General features: G+C 45.1%; 1 protein-coding gene and 1 pseudogene across 1 annotated transcript; one reads left to right on the top strand and one right to left on the bottom strand.

The window, feature by feature from the left end:
* The window catches only part of LOC105304590, a 39,722-nt pseudogene extending 20,409 nt beyond the window's left edge, over positions 1-19,313 (top strand).
* Positions 19,314-19,398: 85 nt separating this feature from the next.
* LOC105304499 (cytochrome c oxidase subunit 6A2, mitochondrial) lies at positions 19,399-19,991 on the bottom strand. The gene is made up of 3 exons (XM_011378582.2): positions 19,919-19,991; positions 19,610-19,746; positions 19,399-19,513 (listed from the first exon to the last, which is right to left on the bottom strand). The coding sequence occupies exons 1-3, from the start codon at positions 19,989-19,991 to the stop codon at positions 19,430-19,432; spliced, it is 294 nt and encodes a 97-aa protein (XP_011376884.1). The 3' UTR covers positions 19,399-19,429.
* Between the last annotated feature and the right edge of the window lie 715 nt (positions 19,992-20,706).

Raw genomic sequence — 20,706 nt, 5'->3', positions numbered from 1 at the left:
GTATGACATCCTTAGATATGTATTCAAAAACATTTGTTGACTAAATGAATGAGGAACTCACCAGGCCTCTGTCCTCTATTTCTTTCTCCTCTTTTTCAGGCCAATGGAGAGAAGAGAGCAACAGGGACTGTGCTGAGGGGAGAAGGGGCTGGGGCAACATATCTGGGTCTCTTCTGTGGAGGGTACTGGAAACTGGGTGGGAATTAATCCCTATGCTAGGAGTAACCCCCTGACTGTGTGGAGTAGGGAGGTTTTCTGGGCCTTAGGAGATGGCTGGGACCCACACATGCATCTTTGATTCCTCCTTCTCTCTCTGCAGAGTGTCCAAATCAAGCGATGGACTTTGTCCTCCTGATCAATGACTGTGGCAGCATTGGCCAAAGTGACTTTAAGCAGATGTCAGAGCTCTGATGGACCAGTTCGAGGGCACCAACACCCTAGTGAAGACTGGCCCCACTGGGAGGAAGGAGAGTCTGTTTCTGGGGAAGACAACCTGGGAGGTGGGGCTGGCATTGCTGGGGTTGCTGGCTCAGTGGACCTGTTCCATGGTGACAATGGGGTACAGGATTAAGATATGGTCCTGGCGCAGGGCTGAGTTGAGCCCCAATCCTAGGAGTTCTCCCCCATTGTATTTAATAGGTCCCTATATGCCATAGAAATATGACATTTTTGCTATTTAAAAGCATTGAAAGGATTATTAATTTTGCTGGGAAATTTGACTGCAGGTAACTTGGTCAAATAATTAATGATTCTTTATTATGTTTTCCATGTAACTTATGATTTATTTTATTTTATTATTTTATTTCCTGGTAATTAGTGTATATGTATGTACAAATCTTAACAAGTGAGGAAATATAGACTACAAATAATTTCATGTATTATACATTTTTTAAAAATTTAACAAATATTGTGGTTAGGAAAGTTATTCTTTGTAAACTCTGAAAGAAGCATTATTTGTTTTCAATTGTCTAGTTTTCTTTTGAGGCCATTTTTTTCTTCTGGGTTTCGGCATATATTTGTTGGGTCTCAAAAACACATAGAACATGGTTTGTAAATCTGAAATTATTCCGAAATAAAAAGCTTATTAAAAACAAAACAAAAACAACTTCTGAGCCCGGGGCCTCCACTTGGCCTCCGCAAATCTCGCTCATGAAGTACTCGAACTTCCTGGAGATCCACTTCGCTTCACTGCATTCCAGACCAGCTTTAGCCCTCAGAGCCTGGTGGATCCCACTGTCCAACTGAATGAACTGACGTTCACAGCCACGGGCATCCTGACAATGGTGTAAACTGCCCCTCCTACTGCCTGCGGGATACCTGCCAAACCTCTTCTTCATACTGGGTCTGCACAACTCTTCTACCAGACTGAGGGAGGCTCTGGGGAAAGGGGCTTAAAAGAGAAGTGAGGGGGCTGTAGGCATAGTCTTCCCTGGAGTGTGCCTGGCCTCCTCGATCACTGATATAGGACAGGACTCTTTTTCCCCATGTTTCCCCTTTGCCTGGCCTTAGATTGGTTGGACCCCGAGCCCACCTGGGGCAGCCATCTCATGACACATCTGGGTTCCCATCCCTGCTTGTTTTCTGGGCATCCCTGGAAGTTACTGGCTCTTTCTGTCTCAGTAAATTGTCCAATGAGGATAAACTTAACTTGGTTGCATGATTAAATGAGATAACATGTGAGGCACTTCTGCCCAGGAAGTGCTGGATAAGTGGTTGGGGTTTTATCCAGATAATGGTGTGGCCCCCCTTTATCACCCTGGCAGGGACTCAGACATGGTTGCCAAGTCTCTTTTTTGTGCCTTTGTCCCCACTCACCACCTTCCATCCCCTCATTTCTCATCCATGCATGCTCTCTACATTAACTGGGTGCTTATTATGTGCCTGCTCAGCACTGTGTGCTAGGAGTATTGCAGGAAGTGACACCCGATGGAGGAAATTGGACTCTCAGATAACTTTGTTAGAGGAAGGAGAATTTATTAGCCTGTGGAGCACGTGGGGCTTAATGACACCAAAGCACGAGCTCTCCTTGGTTAGATTTCTTATAGTGTATATACCTCTGCAGTGTCCAAGGGGCGCGCGATTCCTTTGTCTGAGTTTTTACATGTGTCTCATGACTCAGGATGCGGAGGGGGAGTTTCAGGTAGGGGCTGCAAAGGGGAAGGACTTCCCAGACCACTGGTTCTATCTATTTACAGATCGTTTATCTTGTAGGTGTTACAAGAGTTTCTAGAAGGTCATTTAAAATCTATAGGGTGTGGTTAATCTATAACCGGCTGAGTCAGTCATTTCTGCAAGCCCTTTCCTTTGCAGTTTTCAGATGCCCCCTCTCCTCTCTTAGAAAGTTCATGAAGAAAAAGGCTTAAGCGGTGAGGCCAGAACAGAAGATGTGGTTCTGTTCTGAATGGGAGGCCTGAATATCTGGGATCCTTTACTTTGTGCACACTGCTGGGTGCTGTTCTGAGGTTGGTGCTGGAGAAATGCTGAACACAGGGTGCTTCCGCCAAATGCACCCTCTTTACTCCTGGGTAGCTCTTTTGCATTGGACACTGGACAACAGAGAGGAAAGCCTCCGTCCCTTGAGTTGAAAGTCACACAGGAGTGGCATCCCTTTTTAGTCTCTGGAGCTCCTTCCAGCGGTAAGAGGTGGTGTGGTCCTCATCGGTACTGTTCTGCTCCCTATCACCCAGAACAGCAGCCTCCCTGCTTCCAGAGCCAAGGCCATCTCAGAGCTGGACTCAGCCTCTCCCTGACTCTGACTAGGATTTGGTGGTAGGGGGTGGGGGGTGTGTTGGATTTTTTTCAGAAGTTTCATTACAAAAAAGACAAAATGGCAATAACATTAAAGAAATTTGGGGGGACTGACAGCCCCTCTAGCCAATCAGTATTTTAGCAACAAGAAGGGATAAGCAACAAGAAGGGATAAAAGTACAAATGAATAAATAGTGTCAAAACAGTGTCATTTTCATTCTTGTTTTTATTCAGACATATTTTATACAGTCACAATCAGGGCAGAAACTATTTTCATCCTGTCCTTTTTTTCATCTGTTATAGAAATCTTTTCCACACGTCTCTACAGCTTTCATTGTTTTCCTTTGAAATGGCTGTGTACTATTTAACCAAAGCCCTGGGTCATGATTTGCTAAATGCCTTTCTTAATGTTGGGCATTTAAGTTGTTTCTAGTATTATATTGGCATGTGTGTCTTGTCTTGGTTGGCATGTGTGTATATTCTGAGTTTGTAGAGCTACGCTAGCTTATAGTTACATTTTTAATAGTTTGTAACAACTACCATAGAATTAACTGCAGTAGGCCATTCACTACTGTAAAAGCTTGACTTCATTTGATCCTCAGAATAACTTGATAGATATTATTTGTCTCAGTTATCTATTGTTGCCTAACAAACCACTCCCAAATTTAGTGGCTTAAACAACTCTTTTATTATTATTTTACATGATCCTGAGGCTCAGCTGTTCTCACGTCTTGTGTGGCTGTGGTCGGGTGGCATCTGAGGCTGCACACGAGAGCTTCATTCACTTGGCTGCTCCCTTGACAAGATTAGCTGGAAGGCTGGGCTCAGCTAGGATGGCTGGGCCTCTCTCTCCATGTGGCCACCCCATGGGGTGTCTCTAAGAGGGTAACTAGACTTCTCATGGTAGTTCAGGGCTTCCCAAAGGCAAAAGCTACCAAGGCTTCTTAGGCTCATAACCTCTAGCATGGTGTCACTTCCATTGTATGCTACTGATTAGAGCAAGTTATAGGCAAGGTTCAGTATGGTAAGGGAATCAGATGTGGCTCACTGGGGGCCACCTTTGGAGAGCAGCTGTGGTACAATTGTTATTCTTATCCTGCATGGAGAGCAGTAGAGGCTCAGAGAAGTAAAGTAATTTGCCCACAATGTATCTGACTCCAGAGCTCCCACTCCAAACCATATTGCCTCCTAGGAATGGGATTCCTTAGTAGTTGTAATTTTAGGAACAAGGAATATGAGTATATTATTGGTCTTACTAATTATTATTAGTATGACTTTCAAAAAGGGCTGAATTGATTTTTTTAAATTAATTAATTTATTTTTTATGGTGATATCGGTTAACGAAATCCAGTTTCAGCTGTACATTTTAACAATAAGGCATATAAAAATATTTACAATGTGTATTCATCTCCCATAGTTAGATTTCTTTCTATCACCATATGTTTGACCCCTTTTACCCCATCTACCTCCTCTCTCCCACTCTCCCCTACCCTCTGATAACCACTAGTCTATTTTCCATGTCCATGAGTCTCTGTCCTGTTCATTTGTTGCTTTTAGGTTTATATCCCACATATAAGTGATATCATGTGATTTTCAACTTTTTCTGTCTGGCTTATTTTGCTTAGCATGAATATCTCAAGGTCCATCCATGTTGTTGCAAATGGCAGTATTTCATCTCTTCTTATGACTGAGTGATATTCCATAGTATATATGTACCACAGCTTCTTTATCCGATAATCTATCATAGGACACTTCAGTTGTTTCCATGTCCTGGCCACCATGAATAATGCTGCTATGAACATCGGTGTGAATTGATTTCTCAACATGCCTTACAGAGTCAGAGGGTACCAGGACTCCCTAGTTTCTCCAGATGAGCTTCTAGCGCTACAAATGATTTCTTTCCAGAATCAATCCCATCTCAGTAGAGTCATTTCCTTTTTTTCTCTGACAGGAAAGAACTATTTCATAGTAAGAATGGGGCCTGCAAAAGTGCCAAGAAGATCCTCATTGTCATCACAGATGGACAGAAATACAAAGACTCCCTGAAATACAGTGATATCATCTCCCTGGCTGAGATAGTTGGCATCATCCGATATGCCATTAGGGTATGTCCTCTTCTTCATGGCTCCCCCAGATTAGGCCTGCACCTCACTCAGGCAGGAAGTCTGGTGGGCTCCTCCTCCTCAGCTGCCTCTCTGCTATAGGTAGGAGATGCTTTCCAGGAACCCACTACCAGGCAGGAGCTAAACACCATTGGCTCAATGCCCTCGCAGAACCACGCATTCAAGGTAGACAACTTTGCAGCACATGGCAGTATCCAGAAGCAGCTGCAGGAAAAGATCTTTGCAGTCAAAAGTTATGGGGAACAAGCTTAGGTCTTAGAATTGAAGAGATCTTGATCCAATTGTCCCCCAAACCTGGAAGATTTATTCCTACTTTCAGCTCACCACAAATTGTTCCCCAGAACCCAAGCCTCAGACCACATTCTCCTTCCTCAGGTTCTTGTAGTCTCATGGCCTCTGGGAGCCTAAGCGACCTATTTCCTTACAGGAACCCAGTTGAAAAGAAGTAGCTCTTTCCAGTAAGAGATGTCACAAGAAGGCTTCGGTTCAGTACTCACAGTGGTAGGTAGAGCAGGTGCTTGATAAACAGGTTTCAGACACTAACCCTGGGCCAGCCCTTGACTGTAGCTAAGACCCAGAAGTAAATAAGAAAGCGGACTCTTTCTTTAAGCTCACCATTTAGTAGGGGAGAGACATTCAGGCAGTGTAAGTAGGTGCTGGGAGCACAGCAGAGCACAGGATAGTCAAGGTTCCTGCTCTCATGGAGCATTTATCTAGTGGGAGGAGATGACAAACAATAAATGAAGGACTTTCAATTGTGCTAAGTGTTGGGATAGAGAAAGAGGTGATTAGAGGAGGCCCGAGGAGTAATAACTGAGGCTGAATGATGAGAAAGGGCCAGCACTGGAATAATCTGGGGAGAGATTGCTCCAGATAGAGGAAAAAGCAAGTACAAAGGTCCTGAGGCAGGAACAAGTTCACTGCATTGGAGAGATAGAAGGGCCAATGTAACTAAAATAGAATGAACTAAGGACAGCATGGAAGGAGACAGACGTAGAATGGGAAGGGACAGACCATACAGACCAAAGACATGACAATATAGCATGCCTTGTCCAAAAGTGTATTCAAAATATCCACAGGGATTTGCTTCAAAGTTATTTGGGGGATTGAATGAGGGGGATGTAGAAATGAAATAAGGTTTGTCATGAATCTAGGTCATAGGTACTTATAGGTTCATTATACATTTCCTTCTGCTTTTGTATATGTTCTAAATTATCCACAATCAAAATATTTAAAAGGCAGTAAACAGTGTATGTAAAGCAATAAATGCCTATCACTCCCTGAGGGAATTGAGAAACCCTCACAGAGGAGGTGACTTTGAGGTTGACTCTTCCAGAGAGGGAAGTCGAGTCTTAGAAAGAGAGAGAGGTGTCCAGGTCGAAGGCTTGATGTGTTTTGAAACAGAGGGTAACTCCACAGGTTTGATTGAGATGGATCCTAAGGGGCTTGTGACAGGGAGCCAGACTGGTTTGTCAGTAGGGTGGTGGTTGTACATTTAGGTTAGAGGACCCTAACTCTGGGGCAGTAGAAGATAGAGCAGAGGAGAGCAAGCTAGGAGGCAGAGAGGGCAGTGGGTGAGAAGCAATGGAACTAATCATGGCAGGGGCAGTGGGGATGGACCGAGAGGCATTAGGAATCAGGGGCGCAGAGGCTGCTGGTGGGGGCTAGGGAAGAAGAAAGAGAATTCCAAATAATGAGTGGAGTCGGCGGCAGGGATTGCTTTGGAATTGCTGTCTCTTCTCGCTCCCTTCTACTCAGCCCCAGAACCCTTTCTTCCCAGGATGGACCAGTTCCGGGGCTTTTGGGGAGCTTCAGCTGGCCTGGATATGCCTTTCTGTACCCCCCCAAATATAAGAGCATGTGCACATGAGGGATTCTTACTTGGGTGAGAAAAGGCTTTGGTTGTGACAGGCGGGAGATGAGATGCCTGGGAGGAGCAGGAGCCCAGGGCCTTTGTGCTGAGGCCTGGTCTCTTCAGGTTACTCCACAGAGCTGGCCCTTTGGAAGGGGGTGCAGAGCCTGGTCCTGGGGACCCCCCACCATCAGCACACCAGGAAAGTTGTCCTCTTTGCCCAGGTGTCTGGGCAATGGAGGCCGAAGGCTGAAGTCACAGGGAGTGGAGGAAGTCAGAGTGGAACATGAGGGTGGCAGTCTTCAGGGACAGAGAGGAAAGAGATGAAGGGGTTTGGGGCTTGTGGTAGGGAGGTCCTGGTCCCTGGGGAGCACTCTGAGGCAGTACCTTACCCAGAAGGGGTGCCTCTAGCAGGGGCAAGCGGGGTGACTTCAGCCTCTGCCGTCCAGATCGGCTCCTACTTTGGGGCCTCCCTCTGCTCTGTGGACGTGGACAGAGATGGCAGCTCTGACCTGGTCCTCACTGGGACTCCTCATACTATGAACCAACCCGGAGGTTGGGGGGCAGGTGTCTGTGTGCTCCTTTCCTCGGGGGGTGAGTGGCTGATGGAACCTGGGCTGGGTGGGGCCTGGGTGTGGGGTGGAGGAGTTGCCCGGGTTGGGAACTGGCACTGGTTTTGTTCTGCAGAGAGCTAAGTGGCAGTGTGAGTTCATTCTCTGTGGGGAGCAAGGCCACCCCTGAGGCCGCTTTGGGGAAGCCCTGACAGTGCTGGGGAACGTGAATAGGGACAAGCTGATGGACATGGCCATTGGGGCCCTTGGAGAGCAGGAGAACCAGAGTGCTGTCTACCTATTTCATAAAACCTCAGGACTGGGCATCAGCCCTTTCACAGCAAGGTGAGGAACCCTGTCTTCGGCCTCTTCTAGTTCAAACTCCTTTCCATTTCTTAGATTCACCTGATGCCACCTCTTGTCAATGGCTTTAGCAGGAGCCATTACCTCTCCTTCTTTCAGTAGTTTATTTCCCTGAATTTCACCAGGCCCAGCTAAGCACAATTATCTTTTTTACTCCTTCGGTTTCAAATAGACTTCAAACTGTTCTGCGCAGCTTAATGGTTAAGAGATTGCAGGCCCCAGATCAAGGACCTGGCCAGCCAAGTCAGCTGTATTGTTTTAGGCAAGTGACTGAGTTAGCCTCTGTGAGCCTTAGTTTCCTTCTATAAAACTTTAAATGATTAACAACCTCCTAGTCTTCTTGTAAAGATAACTCAATGGGAGTACCATTCATCAAATATTTATGAAGGAACATACGAATGATAAATAAATGAATCTATTATGTTTTTATCATTATGCTTTTATTTTGTTGTCAATCTGCACCATCATGATGAGTGGGCCCAAAAGAACTTTTTTCTCTTTGTTTGGAGTCCCTGAGATTCTTGCTCTGCTTGCTTTCCATTCCTATCCTCTCATCTCTCCTTTTTGATTTCTCCATTCAGATCCACTTTTGCTGCCCTCTTCTTCTCCAATCTTTCTTCTCAAAACTTTTCATTACCTGCCCTTGACTTCTACTTCTCCTTTCCCTCTCTGGCCAGAGGATGGCAGGCTGCCAGTTCTCCCCCAGGCTCCAGAATTTGGGGCAATCTCTGAGCCTAGGTCAGAATGTCACCCAGGATGGACTTGCAGACCTAATTGAGAGGGCCCAGGGTCATGTGCTGCTGCTCAGGTGACAACTCCCCACATCCCAACTCTGCTTCATATGCATCTGATTCACCAAGGTGACTCTCCCTTGTTCTCTTCCTAGAGGCCAGAGTCCCCTCCTCAGCTCCCATGTATACCCTCAGGTGCCTGCCAGGGCTGAACGTTGGGGTGGCCATCAGATTCATGCCTTCAGAGGTGGTGAAGGCTGTGTACCAGTGCCAGGAAGAGCTGTTCACTCTCGTGGAAGCTGGGAATGTCACAGTCTGTCTCACTATCTGCAAAAGCTTACTTGCAGCTAGGTGAATTTTCTCCAGTGGACCCAGTTCATCACCCCTCAGAGGTCCTCAGCCCTGTCCTCAGAACAGAATGGGCCCAGGAATCCAAATCTCACTTTCACGCCTACCCAGATACCAGTGTCAGAAACCTGGGTCCCTTCTTTTCCCCCTTACCACACCCAGGACTGTAGGTTTGTCTCCAGGATAAATCTGGAGTCTGCCCACTTCTCTCCACCTTCCCCAGCCACTGCCTTTCTTAAGGCCACCCTTTTCCTTCCTATTTACACGTGGACCTGTTCCCACATCCTGTTCTTGCACCCTCCCTTCATTCTTCAAAGAGCAGCTAGAGTTGATTAGCTCTAAAATGCAAATCTGGCCTTCTTGCTCCCCTGCTTAATACCTTTCTACTCCCTCCTTCTTGCATATATAAAGATCAAAATCCTTCCCCACAAAGCTCTTAATGATGTGGCCCCTCTCTGCCACTCCAGCCTCGCCTCATCCCATTCCCCCTCACTCCATACATTTTTTGTAAATGTGCCAGCCTTCCTCTCCCTTCTGGTTTTAGCCACTATTCCCACAGTCTGGGGTGTTCTCTTCCCCAATCTTCACCCTACTTCTGCTCATCCCTCAGGTCAGAGCTAAGACAAGGTCTATCCAGAAAAGCATCTCTGAGGGTCTGAGTTACCACTGAGAACCCACTCTTGCACTGATCATGCTGTGACATATGTCCTATGTGCTTGTCTCCTTTCCTAGACTGAGTTTCATGAGGGCAGGGACCATATTTATCTGTCTTCTCCACGTGTATCCTCAGCACCTGGTACAGTTCATGGCCAATAGAAATTGCTCAGCATGAACAAATGAAAACAGAATATTTGAGATTCTCTTTGACTTCCTGTCTTCCATCCTACTTCTGCTTTAGGTGATGTCCAAAGCTCTGTCAGGTACAATATGACATTGGATGCAGGCTGTCTGATTTCCCGTGCCATTTTTGATAAGGCCAAGAACTGGACTTTGACTCAAAGAAAAACCCTGGGGCTGAGGAATCACTGTGAAATCATGAAACTGCTTTTACCAGTAAGGACTTTGGGTTCTGGGAAAGGGAGAGAGAGAGGGAGGAAGAGCCCAAGCAAAGCTAGCTAGCCTCTGAAACCCCTGCTCCTTGCTGTGTGAGGTTGGATGGGTAGATAGACTGGGGCTGGAGAGAGGAAGATTATTGCTGGAGAACCTGGCTCTACAGTTTGGCTGGGGCACTGTGTGACAATGGGGAATGGATCTAATGGAAGAGAAGCCCCAGTAGTGAAAAGTAAGAAGAGTGGGTTCTTGAAAAGCCATTCTTCCTCAGGACTGTACAGAGGATGTGGTGAACCCCATCATTCTGCACCTCAACTTCTCCCCTCATCCCAGAACTTTTGCCCTGTGCTGGCTATGGGTTCACAGGACCTCTTCACTGCTTCTGTGAGTCTTCTGATGCAGTCCCAGGGATGTGCTGATTTTCACCATGTTTCCATGTGCTTAAGAAACTAAGTGGCTCCCAAATGCCTACAACCACATCAAGTCCAAAATGCCACCACCCAGTTACCAAGACCCTGCCTAGACTGTACCCTACACATATCCCAGCTGGTTATCTACTTTGTTCCAACATAAAGTTGGTTTTCATTCTGCAGATTCTTCCTAACTTATCTAATTTCTCCCTGTGCCTTTGTCCATGTTGTATCTCTTATTTGGAAAACATTTCCTTCTCTCCAACACAAAGACCTTTTCTAGTCCTCAAAGCTCCAGTCTTATCTTCCTTTATTTTGAAAACCACATTCAGCATCTGTCACTTCTTCTCTGGCCTCCTATTACATCATGGTGATACAATGCCAAATATCACATAATTGGAATCATAGCTATCTGTATGTACCTCTGTGACTTTCTTGGAATTGTAGGTTCTTTGAATGCAAGAACCATGTCTAATTTGCCTGTAGTTTCTACCTTTCCTAACCCCCTACCCAACTCAGAAACTGTCCCCTTATTGATACTTAATAATGTTTGTTGAATAGTTGTTCCAGTGTGAGTTGGATGTGACTCCTCAACTAAACTTTATGTTCCTTGAAGCCAAGGATCTTGTCTTAGCTTTCTTTTATATTCTAACTGCCCCTCTCCCACCACCCCACTCCTTACCAGCATCTAGCACAGATCTGGGTGCAGGGTGTGTGCTCAGTAATACTCAGTGTTGATGAGTGCTCCTAATGAGGGGATTGGAGAAGGATTAAGACATCGATGGGAAGAGAATATATTGTTTTGCTGCAGCTCCCCTTTAAGAACTGTGGGCAAGATCTCCTCTTTGAAGAGGACTTAAATGTGAGTGCTATCTCCTTTCATATCCAGACACTCAAGCTTTTGAGTCTTTCACACTCATAGGATGAGATGTGCTTGTGTTTGACTTCGGCTGTCCTAACAAAGAAATGATTTGGTTGGAATGTTATCAGCCTGTAGCTCATGAATTCCTACAGTTCTGCCTCTGCCTCTGATCTAATTCCAATCTATTTCCAATGGAGTGTCTCTTTCAGTGCTGTCTTTTCTCCTTCAGCTTACAGTCTCTGGTAGTGAGGAGCTCTCTGGAGTCAATGTGATAGTGACTTTGTGGAATGAGGGCGAGGATTCCTATAGAACTGTGATCAACTTCTATGACCCAGCAGGGCTGTCCTATTGACACGAGTGTTAGGAATTCAGGTAAATAGCTCCCTTGGGCTCTAATTGGCCAGGAACTCTCCCTTTCCCTAGGGTATAGTATGTTCCTTTTAATTCTTCTATGGTGAAATGTAAAACAGACACACACAGAAAAGTTATAAAGCATGTGTGTAGTTTAATGAATAATATTAAGTAAATATCTATGCAATTAGCATGGAGGTCAAGAAATAAAATCCTGCTAGCACTCCCAGAAGCCCTTTCACTACTTGCCTTTCCTCATTACCACCTCACTCTCTCCCCAGAGGTAATCACTAGTCTGACTTTGTGATAAGCGACTCCTTGTATTTCTTTATAATTTTACCACCCACAAGTACATCCCTAATACTGTTCAGTTTTGCCAATATTTGAACTTTATATAAATAGAAACATGTTGCATGCTTTTTGTGTGTGTTTTTTTCTTCAATATTAAGTTTGTGAGATTCATTCATGTTGTTTTTCGTGGTTATAGGACATTTTTGTTGCTATGTAGAAGCCCCTTGTATGACTGTACCACAATTTTTTTACCTATTCTACAATTGATGGCCATTTGAGTTGTTTCCCGATCTTGGCCATGATAATTCTTGGACATATATTCTGATGCACCTATACATTAATATTTGGAAGGTATCTACCACATGTGGAATTGCTGAATCATTAGGTATGCGTATCTTCAATTTTCGTAAGTAAAGCCAAATCATTTTCACCTACTTACACCTACTTACACTTGCATCAGCAGTGTATGATAATTCTTGTGGCTTTTACTTGGCATTATCTGACTCCTCCCCACTTTAATTCACTCTTCCCTGCTCCCTCACTTCCACCCTTGACCTAGGGATGTTGCTGTCTCCCCTTAAGAACTGGATCTCTGAAGGTGGGCGTCTCCTCCCACTCGCGGCACACACCTGGTGCCTGGTGCACCTGGGGCCTAGTACCTTCAGCGCACTTGGGGGGCCTGGCACACCTGGGGTATGGTCTGTGGCTCCACCTGGGGTGTGAACTCAGGACCTTCTGTGTGTAAAGCAGACATACTAACCACTACACTATGGGGCCACCCCTATCTGACTTTTTAATTTTCTTCAATCTGGTGGGTGAGTAATAATATTTCCTTGCAGTTTTAATTTGAATTTCTCTAATGAAGTTGGGCAACTTTTCACATATTTCCTGGTCATTTGGAGTTCTTCTTTAAGGAAGTTCCTGTCCAAGTCTTTTTCTTATTCTTCTATCGAGTTGTCCATCTTGTTCTTATTGAGTTGTAAGAGTTCTTTACATATTCTGGTTATTAGTCCTTTTCCAATTATATTTGCTCAAATATCTTTTCCAATCCTGTTGCTTGTCTTTTTGGTCTCTTTGCTGCATCTTTTAATAAATAAAATGTCTTGATTTGATCGTAGTTGATGTTAATCAATCTTTTAGTGTTTTTGTTTGTGAATCTTGTTTAATAAATATTTCCTTACTCCAAGGTAATGAAAAAATTTTCCACTATATTATCTTCTAAAAGATTTATAATTTTGACTTTTGACATTTAAGTCTTTATCCAATTGTAATTTATTTTAATTGATGAAGAGAGATAGGGATCCAATGTTTTGTTGCTGTTGTTGTTTTTCTTTTTTTCTTTTTTGTATAGGCCAATTTTCCCAGGACCATTTATTGAAGAGTCAGTCCTTGCCTCTACTGCTCTATAATGCTACCACTATTATATATGAAGCCCATGTATGCATGTGGGTAACTGTTTTGAATTCGTTTTCCTCCTCTGGAAGCAACCTCATCAGTGTCCACTGCACCTGGCATGTGAGGCTGTGCCCACTGGGAATGAAGAAGGCCTGAGGAGCATCAGCTGTAGCATCAACCACCCTTTTCTGAGAGGGCACTAAGGTCATTGCTTCCTCCCAAATTTTCTTCACTCTTTTCCTTTGTCCTGACTTATTTCCTTCCCTCAATCCCCCATTGCCTTCCCTATGCCCTTTTTCCTTTCTTCTTCTCTCAGGGTACCTTCATAGTCACATTTGATGCCTCCTACAAGGCCATCCTGGGAGACAAGTTGCTCCTGAGGGTCAATGCAAGCAGGTGAGCCCAGGCCAGGTATGATATGTCCCTCGCCTTCCTGTCTCCTATCCAAGCTAGAGACTCCTCTCCTGGTTTTCTCCCAACTAGGGCTCCTCCTCTCTCCCCAGTGAGAATAATAAGCCTACAACAAGCAAAACTACATTACAGTTGGAGTTCCTAGTGAATTATGCCATCTACACAGTAAGCAGCAGGTAATTAATCCCTGGCCCTTCCCTTGGACCTCTGACTGTCTTCCAAACCTGGTACTTCTGTAGCCCAGTCTGCTCTTTTGAGGATTCCCTCTGATTCCTCACATGGGAATATCTGTGGCTAGCCATATGTTTATACCATAAACAGATATATCTTGTTTTGTTGCACTTGGCTTTATTGCATTTCACAGCTACTGTGTTTTTTATATATTTAAGGTTTGTGGCAATCTTGTGTCAAGTAAGTCTATCAGTGCCATTTTTTTTTCAACAGGTACGGATGATGATTAGCATTTTTTAGCAAAAAAGTATTTTTAAACTAAGATATGTTTATTCTTTTAGACACAGTGCTATTGCACACTTAATAGACTACAGCAGCGGTCCCCAACCTTTTGGCACCAGGTACCAGTGCTCCTAGCAGAATCTAATGCCTGATGATCTGAGGTGGAGCCAAAGTGGTGATGCTAGTGCTGGGGAGTGGTTGCAAATACAGATAAAACTTTGCTTGTTGGCCTGCCACTCACCTCCTGCAGTGCAGTCCAGTTCCAAACAGTCCAGGGACTGGTACCAGTCCACAGTCCAGGGGTTAGGGACCCGTGGACTATAGTATAGTGTAAACATAACTTTGATGTGTGCTGAGAAACCAAAAAATTTGTGCAAATCACTTTATTGTGATATTTGCTTGGAACTGAACCCACAATATCTCCAAGGTATGCCTGTACCATAATTCTTGCTTCTTCTCTGACAAACTGGTCTGCTTGTGGGACAAACACACTTTGCCATTGCTGTTCACTCCCTCCTTTCTCTTCATGATGTAGGCTTCTTTTAGCATGAAGCCAGTCCTATCTCTTGTGATAAACACAAATGTGCTGAAGCTAAGCTACTAGATTTAGATTGAGGCTTTTTTGAGCACTCTGAATTGGGGAACTTGTGACCAACAGGATATGGTCTTTTACCACACAGAGGAAGAGAAAGGTCAGGTTTTTTCAAAATTGAGAGGAGAGTAGACTTGATAAACTGTTGGGAAGGTCTCTAAGAGCCCAAGGACAATGCAGGCCACAAGAAAGGCAAGTGTAGGGATGCTGCTCTGGGTTCTGAAACTGGGTGGAGGAGAAGGGGCAGGCCAAGCTGGAAGCAGGGCAAGGAGCCCCACACACCTGGCTTAACTCCAGGGATTTAGAGAATTGGTTAGAAACTTACAAGATTGCCATGGGACACTCTCTGCTGCTGCTGCTGATGTACATATTTTTAGGGGAACTAGAGATGGGCATCAAGCAGTGTCATTGCCCTTCCAAACTCCATGTGTGCATTTCCCCTTCTATCCGTGGGAAAATACTGAAACTTATAGTAAGAGCTTACAGTCATCTACACTCATGATGTGCTTTACATGTGTTTATGTTCATTTAATAATTTATGTTCATTTAAGTACTTTACATGTGTTTATGTTCATTTAATACTTCTAATAACTCCATGATATAGTTATTGTTATCCCCTTTTTACCAACAAAAAAATCAAGAGGTTAAATAACTTGCTCTGTCATTCAGCTGGTAAGTAGCAGAACCAGGAATCAAACTCAGATGGTCTGACTCCAGAACTTGTGCCCATAGCCATACTATATAGCTCTCTAAAGATTGAGAAAGCTGAGTGATCTACTCAAATATGAAAATAGATTTGGAACTGGAAGATTTTAAGGTGAGAAAACTGAAGCAGAGAGAGAAAGGGTTTGGGTGGAGAACAGAGAGGAAGACTAACATACTAAAGGAAAAAATAAATTCTAACATTTATGGCATGGCTACAAACCTCATTATAGGTAGGCACTATTATTAGCATTCCCATTCTAAAGAGGAAGAAACTACAGGGCCCAGAGACATTAAGTAGCTTGCCTTAAATCGCTCAGGTCGAAAGTGGTGGACCTGAGATGTGAACCCAGATCATCTGGCTCCAGAGTCCATGCTCTTAATCATCAAGTTGACAGCCACATCTGTGGGGATACTGTGGGGTCTGGGAAGGCAGAGATTATGAATTTTTAACTGCTGAATCACCAGAGACAAGCACACTGTCTGGTACAGGGTAAATGTTTCTTGAAGGAGGCCATGAATAGATGAATGGATGGAAAGTCACCTGCAGCCAGAAACATTTATGTCCACTTCATGGGCTTGTGTTCATGTGCCATCTCCCACCACATTTACTTAACGGCCCCAGGATGGCCACATTTATTTTTTCATTCCCATCACGATGGGGCTCACATTCTATTTTTTCTTGAGTGATCCATCCATCATTCCCTCAAGACTCCTTAGGCTTATTTGTTCTTGCAGCAGCCTGTGCAAACTTCACCTGAGGCCAACCGTGTTTATTCTAGAGAAAGCAAAACTAGAGAAAGCATATGAACACCTTTTCCCCATGGGAAATGTTTAAATGTTATGGGAGGTGATGTTTAAGTTTGGCCTTTAAGTGAAAGTTTCCAGAAGGGAGTGAGTAAGGACATTCAAAGCAGACGAAAAAGTTTAAACAAAATCATGGGGATATGAAAGAGCTGGGATATCAAGGGATGAGCCAGCAGTTCTGGGTGACCAAGACAAAGGACATGGGGGAAGAGGAGCTGAAGCTGAGGCTGCAGAGGCTTGTGGGGACCATCATCATTTCCCTGGGTCATCTTGGCCCCAAAAGAGCCCTTGGCAGCAGGCTGAGGACGGTCCCAGGGCTGTTTTTCACCAACAAGCCCTCTCTCTCCAGACAGGAAGAATCCACCAAGCACTTCAACTTTTCAACTTCTGATGAGAAGAGCAGGAAAGAAGCCGAGCATTGATATCCTGGGAGAGGCCAGGGAATATTCATGTCTGAATATTCATTCAGCACCCATGGTGCTGCTAACATTGGAGGTTGGTGGAGAAAGATGGGAAAGAACCAAGGGCTAGAGCCAGGAAAGAAGTGGGATTTGGGAATACTCTAGGGACCACAGTTATGCTGCTTTGATTTTCTGAAAGTGAATAACCTGAGTCAGCGAGATCTGGCCATCAGTATTAATTTCCTGCTGAACAGTGTGGCTGTGTGAGATGTGGCTATGGTGGCCCCTTCATAGGTGCTTGCTTGCCTTTCCTCACTCTCCAGGGTCTGATTCCACAATGCCTCACACCCACTTACAAGTGAAATTTTGATCATTCTGTGATTCTTTATCTTTCTCACTAGAGTCTCTCCTGTGTGTCAGAGATGGAACCTCTCCAGCATTCTAACTTCTAGACCCAGATTCCAAGGAGTCTTGTGCTGATGAGAAAGGCCCTGGACTCACACTGTAGAACTAGTTGCTCACTCAGGAACACAGGAAAATGCACTGCTAGGTTGCAGAGCTATATATATGACCTAGAATATATATATAGGAAGTGTTAACCTATTCCTCACCCCAAATCTGACATACCATTTTCTCTTTTGGTTCCTCCTTAAGATCTTCCTTAACTTCATTCCTCTCTTGTCCCTAGGACTGTTCCATTGCTGACTGCCTGAGGTTCTGCTGTGACATACCCTCTTTTGGCACCCAGGAGGAACTTGACTTCATTTTGAAGGGCAACCTCAGCTTTGGCTGGATCGGCCAGGTGTGTAGGCCTAACTGCAGAGTCCCTCTCCCAGACTCAGGTGGTACCTAATAAATCTGTGCCCATCCTCATGCTAGGACATTTCTCTGACTCTGAGCCTTCCCCAGAGCTGGTTCCCAGCTCTCCTGCTCTCTTTTGCAGACATTGCAGAAGAAGGTATTGGTTGTGAGTGTGGCTGAAATCATGTTCAATCGGTGTACCCTCAGCTTCCAGGACAGGAGGCATTTTCGAGAGCCCAGGTAGTGACTGTGTGGTAGGCAGTGCCCAGGCTGGTCAGAGAGCTTCTGATGCTAAATCTGTGATACTGGGTGGGGGGCTCACAAGCCTGGTGAAGGAGAGGATGAAGGTCCCTGGGCAGGACAGTTGTCCCTAAACCCATGAGTACCTTGGAGCATGGCCTGGGAAAGGAGGAGAAGTTAAAGGTTGGGGAAGCTGGGAAGAGTCTGGGATGGCAAGAGACCTTGCATCTTCTGATCTCCCAATCAGATGGAGATGATGAGGTCTATGATCCTATTCTCATTGTGGGCAGCTCGGTGGGAGGACTGCTGCTGCTGGTCCTCATCACAGCCACACTGTACAAGGTGATTGTTTTTATCTCACACTTGACACCACCAGCATCCAACCCAAGCTTGCACAGAAAGGATAGTATAGCAGGAAGAACTCAGACAATGGAGTCAGGTAGGTCTGGGCGCACATTTTGGCTCTGTCTTATTGTTTAATGTCAGGCCAACTGTTCAACCTCTCTGAGCCTGTTCCTAGTTTTTGAAATAATAATAGTATCTACATCACAGAGTGGCTGAAGCAAGACAGAAATGAGGCCAGGATGTGTGCGCAGGCCTACCTAACCACAGAATCTATGTTTTTCTGCTATAGATTATGTGTATAACCTCTGTTCTTGGAACACAGTAAATACTAATACATGATAGCTATTGTTCACATAAGTGTTCTGGCACACAAATATAAGTCAGCATAGTTTCCTTCTTCTCTCAGCTTCTTCCATACTCTCAACATTCTTCCCTACCCTCTTACCCAACTTTTCTGATTTACTTCCCCTCATAGCTTGGCTTCTTCAAACGTCAGTACAAAGAAATGCTAGATGACAAGCCTGAAGACACTGTCACATTCAGTGGGGAAAATTTCAGCTGTGAGGCCCTAAATTTTGCCTTTGTCCTAATAATCCACTTCCTTGTTTGTTTCTACTCCCCACAGGCTGGTCTTGCTTTAGTTTACAAATCTACTTCTGTGGGAATAACTTCTATATAGATCTGGACTGGCCTGAGCAACTTGCCAGGTGCTACACCACCTTCCCAAGGCCTTGAAAAATTTTTGTTTCTATATCTGCCAGACTTCTTCAGTGATCACCCACTTTTTATGGAAACAGGCATGATGCCAGAATGAATTTTCATATGTATGAGAATTTTCACATTAAACGAGGATGTTTATAATACATTTTCCTTGTATTAAAAAGCTCTAATCCAGGGACCCAAATGTTGTTCTAGGAAGGGTTAGGTGAAACTGCTTGTGGGTATAGAGAACGCTCTCACTTTCTCAGGTGACTGGGGCCTGCAATCATCTTTTTTTAGCAGTGCTCTGAGGTGTCAGGGGAGGACGCCAAAAGAAGTTTTCTGTGTGTGTATGTTGGTCATTGGTTTCAGCATAGGCTTCAGGGTCTGTGGTAATGGCAAGCAAGCAGTTTGTCTTAGAAGGTGAATGAAATGTCCAGAGCTGGTTTGCCTCAATGCCCCCTTGAACAGGGTCCCCAGAAGCAAGGAGAGCCAGGCTTCCAGAAAGGAACATCTGGTTTCCCAAACTAATACAGAAGACCCGTTAAAGGTGGTCATAGAAAATTATTCCGCATTCAGAATTAGGTCATGAAGCCTCACGCAAAGGGCTGTAAACCCTATGTTTGGAACCAGAGTTGTTCCCAGATAGCCAGAATGCACAGATTCATTGCGAAAGCTGTTTCAAGTCCTAGAGCCCTAATTATTAATAGATAAATTAGAAGGAGCGGAGTTCTACCGATTCACCAAGGATGTTTCCCCAGTACCTCCCAAATCCGGCCTTGGGTAGAGAGCAGACGCAGACAGCACTGGGTGAATGCGCCAGGGGGAGCCCCGCGGACCGCACGGAACTGGGGTTCTCACAGCTTCCACACCTTTATTGAGCCTAGGGCAACTGCCCGGGACTCAGGGCCGTTCATAGCCGGTGGGCAGAGGGTTGACGTGAGGATTGTGGAAAAGAGTGTGGTTGCCGTCCCCCCAAGAGTAGGGCTGTGGAGAGAGGAAAGTAGAGCAAGTTGTCAGCCTGCGGGTTCCTTGTACCACCGCCCGCTCCTGCCCGGGTGCCAAGGCCCCCGGCCGCTGTACCTTCGTGCGGATACGGAGGTGGTGGTAGGGGATGAATCTGGGTCGCTCCTGGTGCTTGGCGTGGAGCCAGGAGTTGAGGGTGCAGAGGGCCACGCTCGGGAGAGCCAACACGAAGGTCAGAAAGCGCCAGGTGCCGGCTGCAACAGAGAAAGGCAAGAATGAGAGAAGCTGGGAGGGCCTCAGAAGGACTGGGGAGGGGGGAGTTAGTCAATGGGGCGTGTCGCCAGGATCCTGGAAAGCCTTAGAGGCAGGAAGGGTACAGGTGGGCAAAGTCAAGAAGCCACAAGGTTAGGAGCCGGGCCCACTCACCTCCTGCCCCTCCGTGGTCTCCCTTGGCAGCACTCGCCAAACCCCTACTGAAGGACCTCAGAGGCAGAGCCATTGCAGTGAGAGAAGCTAGGAAAACAGCCTGTCCTTTCACTCTCCTTCACTGAGTCCGAGGTCCTCCTCCCTTCTTTTTGGACCAATCACCTGTTCAGTCTACAAATGAGTGGCTATTTTTAGGGGGTTTCTATATTTAAAGTGAGGCCTGACTGGCATGAGGTCCTTCTCTCTAGACAGCTGTTGTACCATGCCTCTTATTTTGGTAAGGGGACATTTAAAACAATATGCCATTCTTTTTTTAGGTGCTAGGAGCTATTTTGTTCAATACTCTCTTCCCAGTGGCTGGTACACAATAGACCTTGAATAAATATTTGTAGAATGAATTAAGTGTCCTTTTGAATCTCAGCTTTTTTCATCTGCAAAATATATAAAAACTTGTATTTTGAATTATGTTTATGAAGTTTAAATAAAGTAATGTAAAAATATGCCAACTTAGAGTCTGGCACATAACAGTAGCTCAGTATATGTATTAGTCAGTTCTTTGCAAAGAATCAAAGTCACGCTAACTAGTTTTTAAAAGATAAGCAATTGAGAATCTTAGGGAGCTCACAATATCTCTGGTGTGGTCAGAGAGGCCTACAAGCCACAAAGCCAGACACAGATGCGGCAGCAGCAGTTACACAGCACCACAGTTTATACCACTGGACACTTGATGCCAAACGCTTCATTAACACTGCTGTGGAAAGCCAGTTTATTTCACCCTCACCTCCCTT

The sequence above is a fragment of the Pteropus vampyrus genome, unplaced genomic scaffold (assembly GCF_000151845.1).
Source record: "Pteropus vampyrus isolate Shadow unplaced genomic scaffold, Pvam_2.0 Scaffold347, whole genome shotgun sequence".
Lineage (NCBI taxonomy): Eukaryota > Metazoa > Chordata > Mammalia > Chiroptera > Pteropodidae > Pteropus > Pteropus vampyrus.
This window is presented reverse-complemented; position numbering and strand designations above follow the sequence as displayed.

Excerpts from the sequence above, each read along its gene's own strand:
- LOC105304499 (XM_011378582.2), bottom strand. The coding sequence starts at position 19,991 with ATGGCTCTGCCTCTGAGGTCCTTCAGTAGGGGTTTGGCGAGTGCTGCC. Across the intron at positions 19,747-19,918 it reads AGACCACGGAGGGGCAGGAG|CCGGCACCTGGCGCTTTCTG; the intron begins GTGAGTGGGCCC and ends TCTCTGTTGCAG. Across the intron at positions 19,514-19,609 it reads ACCTCCGTATCCGCACGAAG|CCCTACTCTTGGGGGGACGG; the intron begins GTACAGCGGCCG and ends CTCTCTCCACAG.